Here is a 19,338-nt window from a genome sequence, read left to right as displayed (position 1 = left end):
TCTAAGTTATCAGTTTAGTCATCATCCCAATTGAGTTAAATAGAGTTGCTAGTCTGATTAGAATTGTTGTTAATTAGTTTTGGTTAGCTGGACATTATTCTGGTCCAACATTTTCTCTTTCTGTCACATCCCGGCCTAGGCCCCCACGACATCCCGGGCTCGACTCCATTGTAGCACGATATTGTTCGCTTTGGGCCCCGACCACACCCTTACGGTTTTGTTTCTGAGAACTCACACAAGAACTTCCCAATGGGTCACCCATCCTAGGAAAGCTCTCGTCCGAACTCGCTTAACTTCAGAGTTCTGATGGAACCCGAAGCCAGTGAGTCCCCAAAAGGCCTTATACTAGGTAGAGATGAGAATATACATATAAAGATTACATGATCCACTCCCCTAGGCAATGTGGGATGTTACAATCCACCCCCCTTAAGGGCCCGACGTCCTTGTCAGCACACTTCTGGTCAGAGAATGGCTCTGATACCAAATTGTCACATCCCGACACGGGCCCCTACCAGATCCTGGGGTCGACTCCACCGTAGCACGATATTGTCCACTTTAGGCCCCGACCATGCCCTCACTGTTTTGTTTCTGGGAACTCACATGAGAACTTCCCAGTGGGTCACCCATCCTAGGAATGCTCTCATTTGAACTCGCTTAACTTCAGAGTTCTGATGGAACCCGAAGTTAATCTCCAAAAGGCCTCGTGCTAGGTAGAGATGAGAATATACATATAAGGCTTACATGATCCACTCCCTTGGGCGAAGGGGGATGTTACACTTTCTCAGTTGGCTTTTACACGAAAACCATATTTTATTATACAAATCACATTAATTGCATGTATCAAATCAAATGTGAGTAATGATACAAAAATTTTAAATCAAATTTGCAAACTATATGATGTGTCATTAATCAGAAATAAGTACGTTAATCAATACTTAAGTCATTAGCAACCATGTCATATGGTTTACAAAATTTAATTTAAAATTTTAATCTTCCTAAGCCTTCATCCTTGTACACCCATGATTCCACTCTGATTCAACAGTAGCTAAAAAGAATTCCACATGCCATATAGGATTAAGATTTGTAGAGCCAAAAATAATTACAAGGTGACACATGGATTTTTGGATAGAAGAGGACAAAAAATACCCTTGAGGCATACCGGGATTCCTACGCGTGAGCAACGGACAATCATCATTCAACCAAGTCAAAAGTGCCCAAAATAGGTAACAATTCAAAATCCATCTCATCAAATCCCTTCTACAAGGTAACTCCCAAAACCTATTTCATTCCATATATTTTTACCATTTTTTCCCTCTTTTAGCTAATCAATTAGCTATCATTCCATAACTTACAAAATATTCCACATAAATTACATAACCTCCAAAATATTCATTCCAAAAATGCGTTAATTGGCTAATTAATCCATTAATTGCCAAATAACTTACACATTAAACCACAAAATGCACACAAAAAGCATCCCAAAGGCCGGCCACCTTTTCTCCAAAGGGTACTGGCCATGCCCTATAAATACTACCCATTTTCTCTAAAAACCTAGTTCCACACTCTTGCAAAACTCCCAAAAACTCTCCAAACATTTTTCTCTCTAAATTCTAACTTTGGCATCGGAGGTTCTTCGGCCAAAGCGCCCCCCATTCATCGTGGGCACGTGAGGCTCTTAGACATGACCTAAGGTGTTAATTGTTTTGTATGTGCAATTTTGTCCAAGAAGAAGAAGGCGGAAATTTTCATCGACAAGATTTATTCGATCAAAGTACAAATCTGTGAGTAAAGGAAACCTCAAGTTTCAACAAAATGCTCCCACATGTGTGGTGATCAAGTATTATCTTGAGTTGTATGTTGTTTGATCCCTATATTTTTCCAGCAGCATACATTCAAGGGCAATCTATTGTACACTTGGCAATAATCTTCAACATTTCATTCCTAGAAAAATGAATCTCCTCATATCCTTTTAGCAAAGAGTACATGATCATTGCCCTCTTGAATTGCAGACTATCCTTGAAAATAAGGCCTAGTGGAAGCTGTGGATTCTTCATGTTTTTTTTCATTAAACTCTAAATAGTGCTTTTTTTTTTTGGCCTCCTTCCTCATTCTCTGAGTATACACTTTCTAGATCATCTAAATTATAATATGGACAATGAATCAAACTCACTTTCCCATATCCAGCTTATTCAACCTCTTTTTGCCTTTTCTTTTCTTGTATTTGATATTCTCCATCATTTATCTTCTTCTCTTAAAGTGCTCTCCTTAGTTTGCCTTCTTTTTCTTTTCTTAGATTGCCTTATCTTTTTTTGCTCATCTTGCACCTCATTTACTTGCTCATGCCCATTAAACTTGACAAACCTTGAATTATCTCCATCAATCTCATACTCATTCTCTACTAAATAACTCTTATCCAACATCTTCATTGTCTTCTTCAAAATTGATAGGCACATCAAAGAATGCATCATCATCATCCTCAACACCTTGATTGCCTTTTTCAACATGTTCATGCACATTTTCATCATGTACATCTTCTTGAGTCACACATGCTTCCATTGGTTAAGAATTCAAACCATCATCTTCAGCAATTGTACATCTTCTTGAGCACATTCTTCAACACTTCCTACCTCAACATTTGGAGCACTTCCTTCCTGACATCCTCATTTGGTCCTTCAATTGCTAGCAAGCTCTTCCTTTCTCCCAGTTTCATAGTCATTGCCCTAACAAAATCTTCTTCATCACTTAATCCCTCTATCACCACTGAACTTAAACCAATGCGCTCCATAGACTAAACAAATTGTTGCTGTTGAGTGATAGCTTATTCTGGGGACAATTCTTCAATGTACATTTCGATAACTCGAACATTAGGAACAAAGGTGCACATCGTTTGTACATCAGCATCACTCTTAATCTTCCTCAAACCATTAAAAATCTCCATGTTGGGAATCACATAGTAGTAGCTTATAAACATTTCTTTATATCCTAATGCTTCCACCGTATCATCAACCACTGGCAGTGACATTAGGTCTTTGTCACAACCATCTATGTATGATATTTTCCCCCCAACGTAGAATTATTTGCCATCTCCCCACCATGACGCAATCGAATAGAAAATTACTCTGAAAAAACTGAAATTCACAAAAAACAACCCAATTAAAACCATAGAATAAACAAGGCACCACATAAACAGTTTAATAACAACTACAATGAACAAATCACCAAAATCCAAAACATTACAACATACAATTAACAAAGAGCCAAAATGACCACATTATCCAAACAAACCCTAGAATAAACAAAGCACCCCATAAACAATCAACAAGCCCTAGAACAAACAAAGCACCAAAATTCAAAACATTACAATATTCAACTAATAAAGAGCCAAAATGACCACATTATCCAAACAAACCCTAGAATAAACAAAGCATGCCCAACAAAATCCTAGAATGAAAAACTAACAAAGCACCACTATCCACAATTTCACATTAAAAAAAAAAAAGAGCCAATTTTTTTTATTAAACTTCGCACCAAAGCACAATATAAAAGCACTAAAATCCACTGGACCACATTATCCAACATAGGACCATATTATCCTAGAATAAACAACCACTCAAAGGACCACATTATCTAACATATCAGTAAGTATTTGGAATAAACAAAGAACAAATCTCACCCATCGCCAACAAATATTTTGGAATCAACAAAATCCAGAACAACAGGAATCAAAGATAGGAAGCAACAAACCACAAAACGAAGTGAAAAATGTACTTACAGTAGGTTGGTGTCGTTTCCTCAGGATCCTCACGCACACTCCACCCCATTTTGAAGCCTTCGAATTATTTTTCAGTCCTTCAAAACCAATGGAACCCATGATGAAATTGTGTCTTCCAACACGAATGAACAGAGGGAAGCTAGTCAGATGAAATTAGGGTTTTCGATACTTTCCTTATCTAATTGATTGTTGTTTGGAGTCGGGTGATGTAATTTGGGAAGTTAAGGTTAGGGTTCTTGTTCAATTTGGGAACTGGAATAGACCAACATGAATTGCACGGTTGGGGATTCCGGTTTCAAATCGAGTGTACAATTTTCGGAAACTTTTTTCTTTTTCTTTTTTTTTAAAACTTTTTTTAATTATTATACACATGTCATCCTCTGAGATGATCCACATGTTTCAAAAAATAACGTAGAGTTGCATCTAAGATGAAGTGGGACCCAATATATGCCACGTCAGCTTTTTGACGGACCAATTGACGAACAAACAAACGGAGGTCTGACATTACAATAAATCTGTACAATAGGGCATGACATTGAAATGTTTTAAAGATGAGGTATGCCATTGTTTCGACCAATAGTTGAGGTATGTTTTTGTAATTTAATAGATTTGTTTATCTTCTACGTGTAACTATTAGCCCGTTGGCGCTTATCCGTTTTAAGGCTTCTAATGTCAAAATATGTCACAATTTGGAGTAAAGACATTATGCTCATGTATGCCTAACTTGAGAGATACTACTAGAAAAAGGGTTTAGTCAAAAACATCTGTCAACTGATCATTAGATGTCAAAAAAAGAAAATCAATAATCTCAACATCCAACTTCTATTTGATTAAATGTCGACCAATCTTAACGCACTTTGTATGATTATGCTGCACTAAATTTTAAAGGCAGGTCTATGCCCATTTTGTTTATTTTCAAACGCCTAAGGATTAATCGGAGTAGTGCTAAGCGGAGATTTTTAGAACAATGGTATAAATACACCATTCTAGGGTTCATCTCTGCTAACGCAATTATCGCTCACTTATTATCTTGCCTATTGCTTGAGTCTCATATACTTGCTTACTAACTTAATTGTTGGAGATCGTTTGATCTGCGCATCCCACCCTTGGGGGCCTTTGGCTGCTCATGGTTATTTGTCTTTTGGCATATAAACGGATTTGTAACACCTTTTACTTACAATTAAAGAGAACTATCATTACGTATAATACTAGTACGGTTTTATGTTACATAATGAACATCATATATACAATATACTTCCTATCTAATTTTTTTTTAAGTCACACACTACGGTTGCCACTTATAGGACTTGGTATTCTTCTTCACTTGTAAGCGAAAGATTTTAAGTTTGAATATCATGAATGACGAGTTCATTACCAATTATTTATGTCACCTTTTAGTTCAAATATATTGTTACCTACCACAGTTCAAGTGGTGTTGATCATAGTTTGAAAAAAAAATTGATTTATTGACCTCAATTGGAGAAGAAAAGTTATCTTAAATTAACCTTTAAAAGTGTTATGTTTAATATGCATTAATCATCTCATTATCATACACACCATCAACATCCATTCAACTCACCAAACCTTCTTTTGTCATGACCACAAGGAGCAAGCAGACCGCCTCTATTAATTTTCGTTAAGAATTTTTGCCGCTTTAAAACCTCTAATTGACTTTAGAGTAGAGCAAATTTAAAAGAGATAAAAACTTTAAATATAAAATTGAAAGTTGACAATATATGTGTTTTGACATTTTTAAACTTTTGTTTGCCATTTGATATGTTAAATTAAACTATTATTTTCTTACGTTAAACTCTTATGATAAATGTTTTAAATAAAAAACAATTTAAAAATCAATTAAGAAAAGATTTGATGAAGAGTTCAAATTTTAGCAACAAGGGCAAAGACTACCAATCCATATCATGCCATATCAGATTTAGTTTTCTATTGGAAAACATTGTTGCTATCTTTTTTATTGTTAGTGCTGATATGGACATTTTGACATTTCCTTCGAAGATGCTCTAAGAATTCAATTCAAGTAATGAAAACTCATGGGGCGTATATGCCAATTCGAATACAAATTGTGGTCAACGAAATTCTTAACCTGTCGTTTATGGGTCTTGCAATGGAGAAAGTATCCATGAAGTGAACATGCGCGCGCGCGCACACCAAACTTTTGAAGACGCCATGGCATCACATTTATAAGTCCGATTTTTGTCTTGGAAAAAAGAAAAAGAACAGGGAAGATGCACGTCCAACGTTAAAAAAAAAACAGTAATAATGCAATGCTCTCTTTAAAAAACAAGACCTAGTGCTGGGAAGGACACCCAGAAACAAAGAAACCCTAAAACCCACAGGATGTAATAAAAGAATTAATAGAACAAATAACAGTGTCATCCCCCAGCCCTCTTTATCTACGCAGACACCGCACTAAACTAGACTTCATCCCCACAAAAAAATTTCGCTTGTTCATGTGGAAATCGGTATGAAATGTTTCTAACCTGAGGAACGAATACTTCTGCAACTCCAGAACGACCATAAGCTGGAACTGAGAACAACCTACGACTGTATTCATGTGTCTAATCGCAATTTAACCCGCAAACCTCCAATACGGGGCCATCTTTTGACACAAACGGATTGATTCGAACCCACATAAGAGTTAATATTGACGCCAGTAGAATGGACCAAACCACAACGATGGTGGGCATCCTATCTTGTTTCCCCAGCAATCCCTTGAGGAAGGGGTAGAGATGCACAATGACCCAGAAGGCAAAAAATAGCCGACCAAACAACGGACCCCACGAATCATACCCGTTATTGATGGCGTCTGAAATGCCCACGACAACCCCGACTATGTTTATTATTAATAAAGTTGTAGGAGGGATCAATAATGATGTCCACTTGAAGATGTAAAGTTCAGAAAATGCTCCATCATCTGCTGCCTTCGATGTAACTGTGAAGCTTGTGTTAACACCAGCCAAAACCTTGAGTAGACCCTGGAACAGAGCAAAAAGATGTGACGAAGCGCCTCCAATTACCCAGAACTGCTCATTTCTCCACCAGTCATCAATCCCGACGCCACCCCATTGCATCTCAAGGATACCAGTTGCAGCTATGGATATGAAGAGAGCCATGAAAATAATGCTGGCATAGTTGCTTATCTATACATTCAAGTTCAGAAACCAATAGTTAGAACAGGCATGATCAAATGTACCAGCTATATAAGCCAAATCAAGGATTTAGCTTTTGGATTAAAAACTAAAGTATGAAAGAGATGTGCAGTTTTACAATGTTAGGCTTTGCCCAAAGTGTACGAGCTACGCACTTGGTTCACAAGATTTTACTGTTAATCCTAATATAGAAAATTGCGCTCACTTCATATTCGAGAGGAAGTTTGAAAATAGGTTTAATACCTAATAGACTAACCTTCATTATCATACAACAAGTAACATTTGCACACAAATCACACTAAAAAGATGGAAGACCAGAAAAAAAATCTCATGTTTAACCTAGTTTGTACTGTATTACCCAGTCATTTACTGTGTGGAAGACATTCTAGCATAAGGCCACCAAATTTTAAAGGACAAGTATTGATGATTCTAATAATATGAAAGTATAGCACATTCAACCGGCTAAATATGTTGCTTGAGAACCCAAAATATGCAACTCAAATCAGCATACGACCTATTATGTTCCAATTAAGCATCTTTCCCACACAACAAATAAAACAGAAAAAAGAGATTAGAGTTACCTCAGGGACAATGAATTTCCCAGTCAGAAGACAGATGGCTGGTAGACTACAATAAACGATCAAGGGAATGGAGGTCCACGGATATACAACTGAGTTTATATACGAAAATCGTTCCAACCATTTCAATCCACTCCCATATGCATACCAGATTGGGCAATGTCTACTAAGGAAGATCTCAACAGATCCAAGGGCCCACCGAAGAACTTGATTTAAACGATCAGAAAGGTTAATAGGAGCTGATCCTTTGAATGCTGGACGTTTGGGTATGCAGTAGACAGATCGCCATCCATGGCAGTGCATCTTAAATCCTGTTAGAATATCCTCAGTAACAGAACCATATATCCAGCCAACCTATTTGAGATCAAAATTAGATTCATTGAGCGAATAAAATATGGATTCCAAGATTGTAAGTTTCAAAAACTTTTAACATCTCCCAGTTACGTACTTCCTTTCCCCATTCTGTTTTGTCTTCATAACCACAGCTTATCACTTGGATGGCTTCTTTCAAGAGCGATGCAGGACTGACATCCTGAGGTATTCCACCATTTTCCAAAACTGCAGAGGCTACAAAAACTGGAGACTGTCCAAATTTCTTCTCCAATTTCAGTTGGGACATGGTGGATGTTTTATTGGCTTTTAGTTCTGCAATACCAACACAACTTAGTTATTCACAGTAAATTTAAAATAAAAAATAAAAAAAGAAAGAAAAAACACCAATAAAAAATAGTCACTTTCTTGGTGCAACCAGTACCTTCAATTCCCTCTTCAATATTTTCAAGTGCATGTATCTGCTTTGATGCTTCCCTCTGTTTCAATTTTTTCTTTTTCTCTTTCTTTGACTTTGCATTCTTGTTCTTTCTAGATCCACAACACAGGCAGCACCATTTTGGCCAGCAATTGCAGGTTTTTCTAGGGGGTTTCTTTTTGGCAGGAGCATCGTATCCATAAAGCGCTTGCCTTCTGAAAACACACCCAGTTCCAACATATATTGGTCCTTGTATACCATCTAACCCTTTCATGTTGATCTGTTTTCAATAAGAAATTAGCATTTTTGGTAGCAACAGAAAGTAAAAATATCAAATTAAAAAAGAATCATATACGTACATCAAAGAATACAACATTCCGATTTGAGTATCTATCATGAAGATCAATCCCATCAAATCTTTGAGGGAACTGCACGTAGCAAACTTTCTTCCCTGATGTAGGGTCCATCATGAAACACATAGCTTCTCTGATTGCCTTGCTATTGTTGATGTAGTGATCACAGTCAACATTCAGAATATAAGGAGCATTTGAGATAATTGCTGAGACCCGAATCTTTAGATAAATTTAACAAAAAAAAAAAATTTGTCAATACTGATCCATAAACATATTACTGACAAAGGATTACAAAAACAACGAGGAGGCTGGAAAGATAAGGAAAAGTAGTCTACTGTAAGCAACATAAACATGAAACGGAAGAACTTTAAGGCTTACTAGAGCATTCATTGCACCGGCCTTTTTATGGTGATCAAACCCTGGTCTCTTTTCACGAGAAACATAAATTAGACCAGGTAACTCATATCCTTCAACATCACGAACACCATTGTTACCCAGAAAGACCTGTAAATGAATAGAAATACTAAGAAAAAACTCCAGGTAGGTAATTGGTCACCAAAAATGCCAAATAGCTAAAAACTAATCTAATGTACATGACACTGAAAATGCGCCAGTAGCTCAAATTTGTGTATGCACTTGATATCTTGTGTGTATGTATACAAGTTATACATAAGCATCTTCGGCAATCCAGAGGCACCAATGACTCAACGATTGTGATGAAATAGCATTCACAAGAATAATTATTATAGAACTGACAATTCTACCAAAAAGAAAATGTGTAAAAGAAAAAGTCGTCATCTTGTTGAGTGTACTTTTGTAATCATATCATTAAAATATTGCTCCCAAAAATTTAAAGTATAATCCCACCTGAATCATGCCAGGATGGTCTCGTACATTATTCCCGGGCCAGGGAGTCCCATCCTGCATTGTCCAGCCATCCTCAGGAACCTTTTGTGCCAAGGCTACCAAACCATTGATCCTAACTTTAAATTCTTCATATTCTCTCTGCAAAAAAAAATATAAATTAGAAAGGAAAAAAAAATCATGTTTAATCTTAAGTATTTTACCAAAACTCCTAGAAGCAAAAACCGAAAATCTATTTGAAAATCCATGCATTCAATTCTGTACAAGAAACTGCATGAATAAGAAGATAGTCACAAACCTTCATTGCACGTCTTTCCCTTACAAATGCTGGATGAACTTTATTTTTCAAATAGTCAATCTTTTGACAGAAATACCATTCTGGGGCTCGGGGCTCAATACTAAACTTCTTACAGAAAGGAACCCATTTCCTGGCAAACTCAGATGTCTCAGAGAGAGCTTCAAAAGTAAGCATGGCAGCACCATCATCCGAGACATAGCACACAACTTTCTCAACTGGATAGTCAACCGCAAGGATGGACAGAACTGTGTTTGCAGTGATTAGTGGAGGTTCTTTCAGAGGGTCAACTGTACTAACAAATATGTCTACACTGGCTAATTCAGATGGCTTCCCTTCTTTTTCATACCTGGGAATATGGGAAGCAAATCATGAGACAACTTATTCCAACTTATGTGGGAATCCCAAAAGCAAGTGGAAATGGTTAAAATAAAATAAAATCTGACAAAACATGAGGACAACACAGCGCTAAATAAGTTGGCCCTACCTAAGCGATAGTCGATCTAGGTATGTTTCTCGCTTTATTGGATGCCATTTGGGGAATTGATCCAGAATCCATGATATAGCAAACCATATTTCACATATGACTGATGTCAACCACAAGCCATATGCATTATTAACTGGATGGAGGATTCTATAATGAAAGAATAAGCCAAGTATTACAAGGCGGAGTATTATTATCAATCTGTATGGATTTATCTTGCTTGAAGGGATGGGTAACTTTCTTGAAAGTGGCTGCCTGCCTTCATCCATCCTGATAAAGTAAATCAAGTAAAGCTTGTAAATAACTAAATATACAAAAAAGTAATGAGCAGATGACAGCTACATAATAGAATCATGAAAAAGAATAAACAATCCACCAACATCATTGGTGAACTACCAATTACGAACAACGAGGGCTTTGATCCACAGAACACAATGTTCTGTTTGCGTGTGCGTGTTTGTGGTTGTATAATCTTCATATTTCTTAATAGTCGTGTAGTTCTCTCAAAATTAACTATGATTAATTTCATTTGCTTCTAATTTTTAATATCCATTAGTAACTTACATGGGTAAGTCAGAATCATCCAGTTCATCATTCCCACCACAGTTTCCTCCATCGCTAACTCCTTCATGCTTTACAACCTGAAGTTTTTCATTCTGCTTTTTCTTCCACTCCTCCATTTGGTCTTTCCACGCCACACTCCCATACCCATACGCTGCAATATCTTTCTTAGGGACCATTGGTCTAGGTTCCACTGAGACATTCAAAGTATTAAGATTACCACTGGAGGGATAAAAACATTACAAGAATGCATGGAAACACAAAGAAGCAATTTAAAAACAAAAATAACTTACAAGAAGAGGGATCAGAAAAAGGCACTGGATGGACTCTGTTTCCATGAATTGGATGGACTCCGTTTCCATGACCCATATACGGAGGTACAATAAGAGCATGTCGATTGGAAGAAATTTCAGTGTCCTAAAACAAGAAATGCATCACAGTAAGGCACTAATCAAATGACAGGGGCATACAGAAACAAGCATGCACCCATAATTGACGGGACAACATTGCAATTTCTGGAATATTTACCTCTTCACCATAGGTCAAGAGTGGGATTTCAGAACCCAAAGGAGAGGATTCATGTTCTGAATGTGTGGGAATTCTGGCATTGTAGTTGGAACCGCGGCCAACGTTAAGGCGTGCAGACAGCGCAGACTCTGCAACTTGATGAGGGCCCAAGGCATCAAGATTCCCACAATTGAACTCATTGTCCAAATCATCAATGTCATCTTCTTCTTCGTCACCTTCAACCCTAGGACTACCTGCAAGTTGTTTCGATACTTAAGACAAAGTTTGAAACTTTAGTGGGAATTTGAACTGAATTTAGAAAAATGCAGAACAGACTCACCTTTGATGCGTTTGTATCTGGTTTTACAATGAGGACAAGCCTGATTTCCTTCTCTTCTCTCATACTCATAACAAGGTCTGCACACAGGGAAAGCACATTCGTTGCAGGCAACAAAGGGCTCTCCATCAACTGTAAGTTCAATCTCATCTCCACAAATTTGACATATTTGCCCACTTAATTCTTGCACAGGCTGTATCTGTAAGAACCCAAAAGGACGTTAAAAAGGGCGGCATCAAACATATAATACAGATGATGAGCCGAATACACAGCTGAGAAAAATCTTATCATCATCACTATAATTTTTTAGTGACAGCTTTCAGAACCTTTCAAACCCCCTTCATACGCCCGTAAAGTGTATATCTATCGTTGTAATGGATGATCAACTTCCCACTTGTCAAACCAAAGTAAATTAATAACAAATCACAAGGTAGTGTGCCACTGGTACAAATGTTATGAGTTATTCCAAAATGATTCAACAAAGTTCAACTACACTATCATTCCTACATTTCATTTCAAATTTGCACCGGCTCATCCAACCAACACACTAATTCGATCAGCTACCGTTTCTCGCAAACTTGTTCTGAAATAAAGAATAAGATTATTTTTTCTAGCTCACTTTTTCTTTCCTATATCCATGCTCCTGGACTGTGTTACAATCTCATAATTTCAAACAAGCTAAGATCTTGAAGCAAAAAAGTATTGAAATTCCTTAGAGCAACAAGTGTCATACATAACCTGATCAAATTACTTTCTCAATGGTAAACAAGTTCTAACAAATAATTAATAAAAAAAATGGAGATTTCAGAATGCTGACAGACTGACTAGTGAAGATAAAACTGCCCACCAAAAAACCCCAATCCAAAATCAGTATTTCAATTGAAGGACAACCAACAAAAACCGTAATTGATCAGAACCCACTTTTGTTAACACAAAAAAAAAAAAAAGGAAAAAACAAGAAATAGAAATTGGGGGTACCCGTGAATTTTCATCTGCATTGATGAGCACAAACTCGTTCCTGTTATGAGAACCAGCAACAAGTCTTCCTCTTGTGTCCATCACTCAAAGCTCCGATCTTTCACTCACTCTGCCGCCCCCCACAGCACCCCCACTTTTGCCATTCACACCCCAACCCAAAACCCAACCCCGCATTTAAAAAAAGAATTGCCAGCCGGTCCACTGTCTGTCAATTCATTCCAGCTGTCGCCTGCCTACCTTCTCTCTTTATCTCTTCTTATTCGCACACGCACACAGAGAGAGTACGTAGGTGGGAAATCAGGAAGCGTAGGAAGGAAGGTGAGGGAGAAGAAACCGTAGGGACAAAGATTGTCTCCCCAACCATTTCCCTCCCCTCCTATCTTTCTCAGCCGTTCATTCCTTGCCAAGTTGATTTAAAGCGCCAGATTTCGCCACGTCACTAACAGTCCTCCTCACGCTTCGTTTACGCTGCCTTTCCCGCCTCTTCGAATGTTCCAACCAATTGATCTTGCCTTTGTCGCGAAATGTTTTTCACATTTGCCCCGTTGCATAAAAAAACTGAAATTTTGACAACAAAAAAACACTTTTTTTTTTCTTTTTCTAGAAGGGAAACATTTTTTAGGCTCGGGAAGGTTATGAAAAATTTCACATTGTTTATAACCATAGTCAAGTTGATTCATCAATTTTGTATATTAATCGCGAGACCTCTGACAATTTTTTGTTTATTGAGAAACCATAGTTCATGTCTTTACTACTGAATCACTTGCTGGTTAAAAAAAAAAAAAAAAAAAAAAACTCTGTTTTCTAATTAAAAAGTAAACAAAATTTGCGTCCTTTTTATTTGTTTGTTTCTTCTAATTCCAGAGTTTTGATTAAATTCTTTGTTTCTGATTGTGAATTTAAAGCTCTATTTTCCTTTTTATTTTTATTTTTTATTATATTGGATTGCTTTTTATGACTTTACAAGTCCACGCCCTCGATAACCCAAAGTTTTGGACCTTTTGGTCTATTTGGAATTTGAAAAAAGGTAGAAAACAAAAAAAATTAGAATTGAAGTTTTTTATTGGTTAACAATTAGAATTTTATTTATTTATTTATTTTTGGGAGAACCAATTAGAATTTAAGTTTGATGGAAAGTTTTAGGAATATGGAGGACAGGGAGGAGGAGTGAGAGTGACGTAAAGATTCCAGAGAGAGAAATTTAAAGACAGGCGCATGCAGCTGTCTTATTAGTACTAGGATCTGCTCACGCGGCGTTGGATTGGATTATGTCCTGACTCGATGTTTTAAGTGTGTAAATTATTTTGTCGTTTTTCTACTAAGCTAAACAATAAAACATTTATTTTAAAGAGTTAAATTAAAAATAAAAAATACACCTTTAATAGATTATATAAAAATCTATAATATAATAAATGAGCAGTCACTCTTTTAATTTACACACTAACTTTTTTATTAGCTAAATAGAAAGAAAAAAAACACTCAAAACCATCATGAGATGACCTAGTGGTTGAGAATGAGTTACAAGCCTGTATTCCACATGAAACGTCCTGAATTCGATTTTTGGCATAGATGAACCGCACAATGGTGGTCAGGGGAAGACTAAAACATAAAATTTTTAGCCCAAAAATATTAGTGAAAATTTAGGTTTTAACTCAGAAACAACTTTTTTGCTCCAACCTTTATGGGTTAAAATTTTAGCCGCAGATTATTGAAGAATAAATTTAGGCTAATTTTTTTTAATTAACTTTAAAAAAATTATTTAAACTATCATAATTTAATTTTATGAACATTTTAACCTAAAAACATTTAGATTTTGACAAATATTGAATAATCACTAAACTACACATGAAACACATACAAAAGCAATTAAAGCAACAAAAACATTAACTAAATTAAATGTGGACCGTTTGATTTAAATTTGACCATTAGGTTTTTTTTTTTAATTTTCTTTTTTACCATTAGATTTGATCATATTCAATTTCAGTAATTGAATTCAATAAATTTATAAATATAAAACAAAAACATTTAATCAACGACCCTTTTGAATTTCAGCCTTTGATTAGCTAAAAGAGTCGTTGGGCTCTATTTTCTTGGCTGACATGTGGGCGACACTGTGACAGCCCGTCCTGAATTATTTGTATCGATGGTGTGAAATGTCTATTTTACCCTTGAACGTTTGTGGTGCTGTGTGGTTTAAGTTTTGGATGTGGACAATATGTTAAGTCCCTAATATTTTGGAACAAATTAGGAACTTAGCTTTTTGTGGTTTTTGGTTGGTGACCAAGCTAGGCCACACACATACACACTCACACGTACCATACACACAAACGCTCAGACTGCTCTCTCTCTCTCCTATTTCTCGCGGATTTTCTGGCATTTCCATACAACCTGTACGGACAAACCTTCAACCAACCAGTTCAGGCACAGATCGAGGTTTTAAAGTTAACATTCAAACTCTAGTTTGCAAGCCTAGGAGTTGATCTATACCTTTGTTTGGACTTAAAACCTTCAAAAAACCTAGTTTCTCGCGAGCTCCGATTTGGATACTGTTCATGCAATCATGATCGTGAAGTTTTTAGAAGTTTTTAAGCTTCTAGGGAGCTTTAGAACGTCTTCACGAAGGTCGGAGAAGAAAAACGAAATGTTTTGGATGTTAGGAAGTTGAGTTTGGCGAGTTCGAAATTTTGGCCAGATTATCGAGGGTTCTTCGGTGAGATCCCGGGGATTTCAAGGCTTGAAAGTGGTAAGTTTTGTTCTACTCATTGAGAGCTTCATTTTGGTGAAAATTTCATGAATTTTGGTTGAAAATCGAGTGAGATATGAAGCTTTGAATATTTTTCCAGTTTTCGGCGACGCAGATGGTGGACGGCAACGGCTCCGGCGAGGATCATTGGAGAAGATGAAGAATATTCCGTCAACTCTGACAGAATATACTAACGGCGTCAGGTATATTTAACGGTATATTTCATTTTGGACGGAATATTCCCTAACGCCGTTAGGGTTTCCGTACGTGTGCCAGGCACGTACCTGTGCGTGGCGGCATGTGGGTGGTCGGAAAATTTTTCTAAAAATATGGGGATGTTTGTGGTGTTGAGTATATCACGTTGGTATATTCAAACACCCCATTTGAGCAATGTATGAGAAGTTATTAGCTAGTTTTATGTATGTGCTTGAAATTAACGTTTATATAGTTGTTTGGCATATAGGTGAGACCTATCCTGAGGTTGAGCGCAGTCAATCGAGGCTTGGGGGCTATGACCCTTCCATATACCAGTGAGTGGACTTTTGACTTTCCATATATACCTATGTACTTGAGATTTTTCCCAAAAAATCGATTTGAATGAAATTATGTTGAAATGCCATGCCTATTGATTTATGTTTAGACTATAAATTTGTATGATATGTGCATATTGTGATTTGACTCGGTGGACGCTCAGGTAAGTACTTGGTGAGTTGTAGACTGTTTATGTGAATTGATGATTATGTGAGATGTATTGAGAGCTCATAAACCTGCACCCTGGTGTTAGTGCTCCCGCCTAGAGTTAGGGCATAGTCCTTCACGTGATGCTCACTTTCCGCATCATACGCTCACCTTGGATCCAAGTTAGGTGCACATTCCTGTCGCACAGACCACTATAGGTGGTTCTAACTCATAGGTGACCCGCGATTATTCGCACAGTCTTCATGTGATCGTAGCACTTGAGCGTATTTATTTACATCCAGTCCTGTCATACAGACCACTTTAGGTGATTCTGACTCGTGTGCAAGTATATTTGTTGAGATGTAGATTTGAGCCGTATAGGTCATGTTAGGTGACTCCGGCTGTCATATCATTTTACATTGATTTATATCACCTGGCTTACATGTTTAATGCTGAGATATTTAACATGGCATATATGTGGATTTTGCTAATTCGAGAATGGTTTCGATATATGTATGTATTCTATTTTCTGGGAAATTATACAGGTTTTACGCCCAGGGGTTAGAACTTTTGAGAAATGAAGTGATTTTGAAAAGCTTTGTTTTTGCCCACTCACACTTTTTGTTTTGCGCCCCTCCAGGTTCTAGTTAGGAGTGCTTTTTGGTGGCTTGCGAGGAATCCACGGTAGCTCTGACAGATTATCACCATTGTATGGTTACCCTTGTGTGTTGTATAATTAGTTTTCGTCCCTTAGGCTACTTATTTTCTGATTGTGAATTCATACTTATTTCGTCTTGCCCCTTATCTTTTAGTGCTCTAGTTAGTTTAGTTTTTATTTATTCACATTTCTTATGTTATTATTGCTTCCACATTGTGCACATGGCTACGTTACCCTTACGTGATGGCCAGCACGCCTTAATTTTGGTCGGGGTGTGCTAGTTTGGTATCAGAGCCTAAGTTTGGCAGTCTTGCATATTTGGTGAATATTCTAATTATTCTGGTGTCTTCTGTCAAAACTATGCTGCCTCGTAGAGAGCCACACCGTTCAGCTGAGCCTAGTTTCCCCGATATAGCTCAGTTGGGGGAAGCTATAGCTCATGCCATTCAGTCTTCGCTTCGCCCTCCTCAGAGGACTCCCTTGGAGACTATGTATAACTTAAAGTTGGATAAGTTTAAGGGTCATGAAGGACATGAAGGGGCAGAGCGGTGGCTCGAGCATCTTGAAAAAACTTTCCGAGTGGTACAAAGTCAAGGGAATCTTCCTCATGAAAAGTGGGTCGAGACGACTACATGGTTCTTAGGTCAAGAACCAGCATCCTAGTGGGAACATGAGGTTTATCATTTGACCCCAGAGGAAATTGCTGATTGGGAAGTGTTTAAACGGTTGTTTCAGAAAAAGGTTTATTCCTCCTGAGTATATTGATCACAAGAAGCAAGAATTTACTTAATTGAAACAGGGGAAGATGACGGCGAATGAGTATTACAGGAGATTCACTGACTTGTCTCGTTATCATCTGGATGTTGTTGATAATTCAGTTGAGATGCTTCGTCGTTTCAGATTGGGTACTAAGAAGAACAGGCGTTCTATAGCGATCACTACCCCTTGTGCTTCTTACCAGGAGTTCTATGAGATTTTGTTGAGGATTGAGGATTCAGAGAATATGCCTAGTGATAGTGAGGAAGAAGAAAAGATGACAATCAGAAGAAAGATGATAAGGGTAAAGGTCAAACATCTCAAAGACCTCGCAAGACTCAGAGCTTTAAGCGAAGTGGAGCTAGTTCCAGTTCTTCCGGTGGGGGTTTTAGTGCCATTGGTCAAGGAAGAGGTGGTAGATTTTTTTGGGGGTCCTAGATTCCAGAAACAGGGGGATGCTAGTAGAGGAAGGGATCCGTTGTGCCGCAGATGTAACAATAGGCATTTTATAGAGTGTAGGCGGGGTAGCAGTGGATGTTTTACATGTGGACAGATGGGACATAGAGCTGTAAGTTGTCCTCAGAATCAGCAGAGGCCCTAGCAGCCTTCCTTGCCACCACCAGCGCTGATCCAGCAAGTTCCAGGGTATAATAGTTATGGTCAGATGGGTCGTGGTGGTGCTTACCTTTATCAGGGTGACGTCGTTCCTTATGCTTCATGGCAGTATCATTATTCCCAGGATCCTTATTATCAGAGTGTGTATCCTCAATATTTTGGAGGTTATACGCCGTATCCTCCCATTCCATCTAGTGGATCTCAGTGGTACCAGGGAGGATAACCTCAGCAAGGAGAGATTGCTTCCAGTAGTGCAGGATCTTCAAGGCAGTCTGGTTAGCCAAGTCAGGGGCGAGGTGTTCAGGGGTAAAGTAATCAAGGTAGTCATGGTCGTGGGGGACGACAGCAAACCCGGGGGCGTATCCACAACATCAAGATACAGGACGCTCAGAATAATCCTGACTTGATCATGGGTACGTTAAATATTCTTGGTCACTTTGCTAGAGTTTTAATTGATTATGGAGCTACACATTCTGTCATTTTTCATACATTTGCTCAAGTGACGCAACCTCATCCTACACCTCTATGATTTAGAGTTTGCTATGCCTTTAGGAGAGAGATGTTATGTTGATTGTGTTTATCCAGGATGTCCAGTGATGGTGGAGGATGTAGTTATGCCAGCTAACCTTATCTCGTTAGATATTGTTGATTTTGATGTGATTTTGGGCACAGATTGGTTGCATTATAATCGTGCCAATATAGATTGCTATGGGGAAACAGTTACTTTCCATCATCCTGGATTACCTGTGGTTACTTTTGTGGGTGAGCAGAGTGGGGTGAGGCATGTCGTTAATTCCACTATGAGAGCAAAAAGGTTATTATCGAAAGGTTGCCAGGGATATTTAGCTCGTGTGATGTTGAATGATGTTGCTCCTAGTAGTATGGAGGATGTGAAAGTAGTTAGGCATTTTCCTGATATTTTCCCTGATGATTTACCTTGATTGCCGCCAGACCGAGATGTGGAGTTTACTATTGATTTGCTTCCAGGTACGGATCCTATATTTTTGACTCCCTATCGAATGACTCCTACTGAATTGAGGGAATTCAAAATTCAGTTGCAGGAATTAGTTGATAAAGGTTTTATTCGGCCTAGTACTTCACCTTGGGGAGCTCTAGTGTTATTTGTGAGGAAGAAAGACAAGACTTTGAGGCTATGCGTTGCCTATAGTCGATTATAGGCAATTGAATCGGGTAACAATTAAAAACCGTTATCCATTGCAGCGTATAGATGATTTATTTGATTA

At 37.7% G+C, this 19,338-nt stretch overlaps 1 protein-coding gene and 1 pseudogene across 2 annotated transcripts; one reads left to right on the top strand and one right to left on the bottom strand.

Moving 5' to 3' along the window:
- Window positions 1-5,773: 5,773 nt before the first annotated feature.
- Window positions 5,774-13,165, bottom strand: LOC137741388 (cellulose synthase A catalytic subunit 2 [UDP-forming]). Of its 2 annotated transcripts, none has more exons than XM_068481111.2 (14): window positions 12,645-13,165; window positions 11,670-11,865; window positions 11,351-11,583; window positions 11,116-11,239; window positions 10,826-11,015; window positions 10,265-10,531; window positions 9,781-10,126; window positions 9,486-9,623; window positions 8,997-9,122; window positions 8,625-8,837; window positions 8,272-8,545; window positions 7,966-8,162; window positions 7,521-7,871; window positions 5,774-6,930 (listed from the first exon to the last, which is right to left on the bottom strand). In XM_068481111.2, exons 1-14 carry the CDS (start codon window positions 12,723-12,725, stop codon window positions 6,349-6,351), a joined length of 3,318 nt encoding a protein of 1,105 aa, XP_068337212.1. In that variant the 5' UTR covers window positions 12,726-13,165; the 3' UTR covers window positions 5,774-6,348. The 2 variants fall into 2 exon arrangements, with proteins under 2 accessions (XP_068337212.1, XP_088541716.1); XM_088685590.1 differs by having other exon boundaries at window positions 7,966-8,153; window positions 12,645-13,031.
- A 3,831-nt stretch (window positions 13,166-16,996) lies between these two features.
- LOC148690556 (uncharacterized) lies at window positions 16,997-17,917 on the top strand (annotated as a pseudogene).
- The last annotated feature ends 1,421 nt before the right edge of the window (window positions 17,918-19,338 follow it).

This window comes from Pyrus communis, chromosome 15, assembly GCF_041283825.1.
Source record: "Pyrus communis isolate YQ-2024b chromosome 15, ASM4128382v1, whole genome shotgun sequence".
NCBI lineage: Eukaryota > Viridiplantae > Streptophyta > Magnoliopsida > Rosales > Rosaceae > Pyrus > Pyrus communis.
Note: the sequence above shows the minus strand (reverse complement) of the source record. Positions and strands in the feature narration are given on the sequence as shown.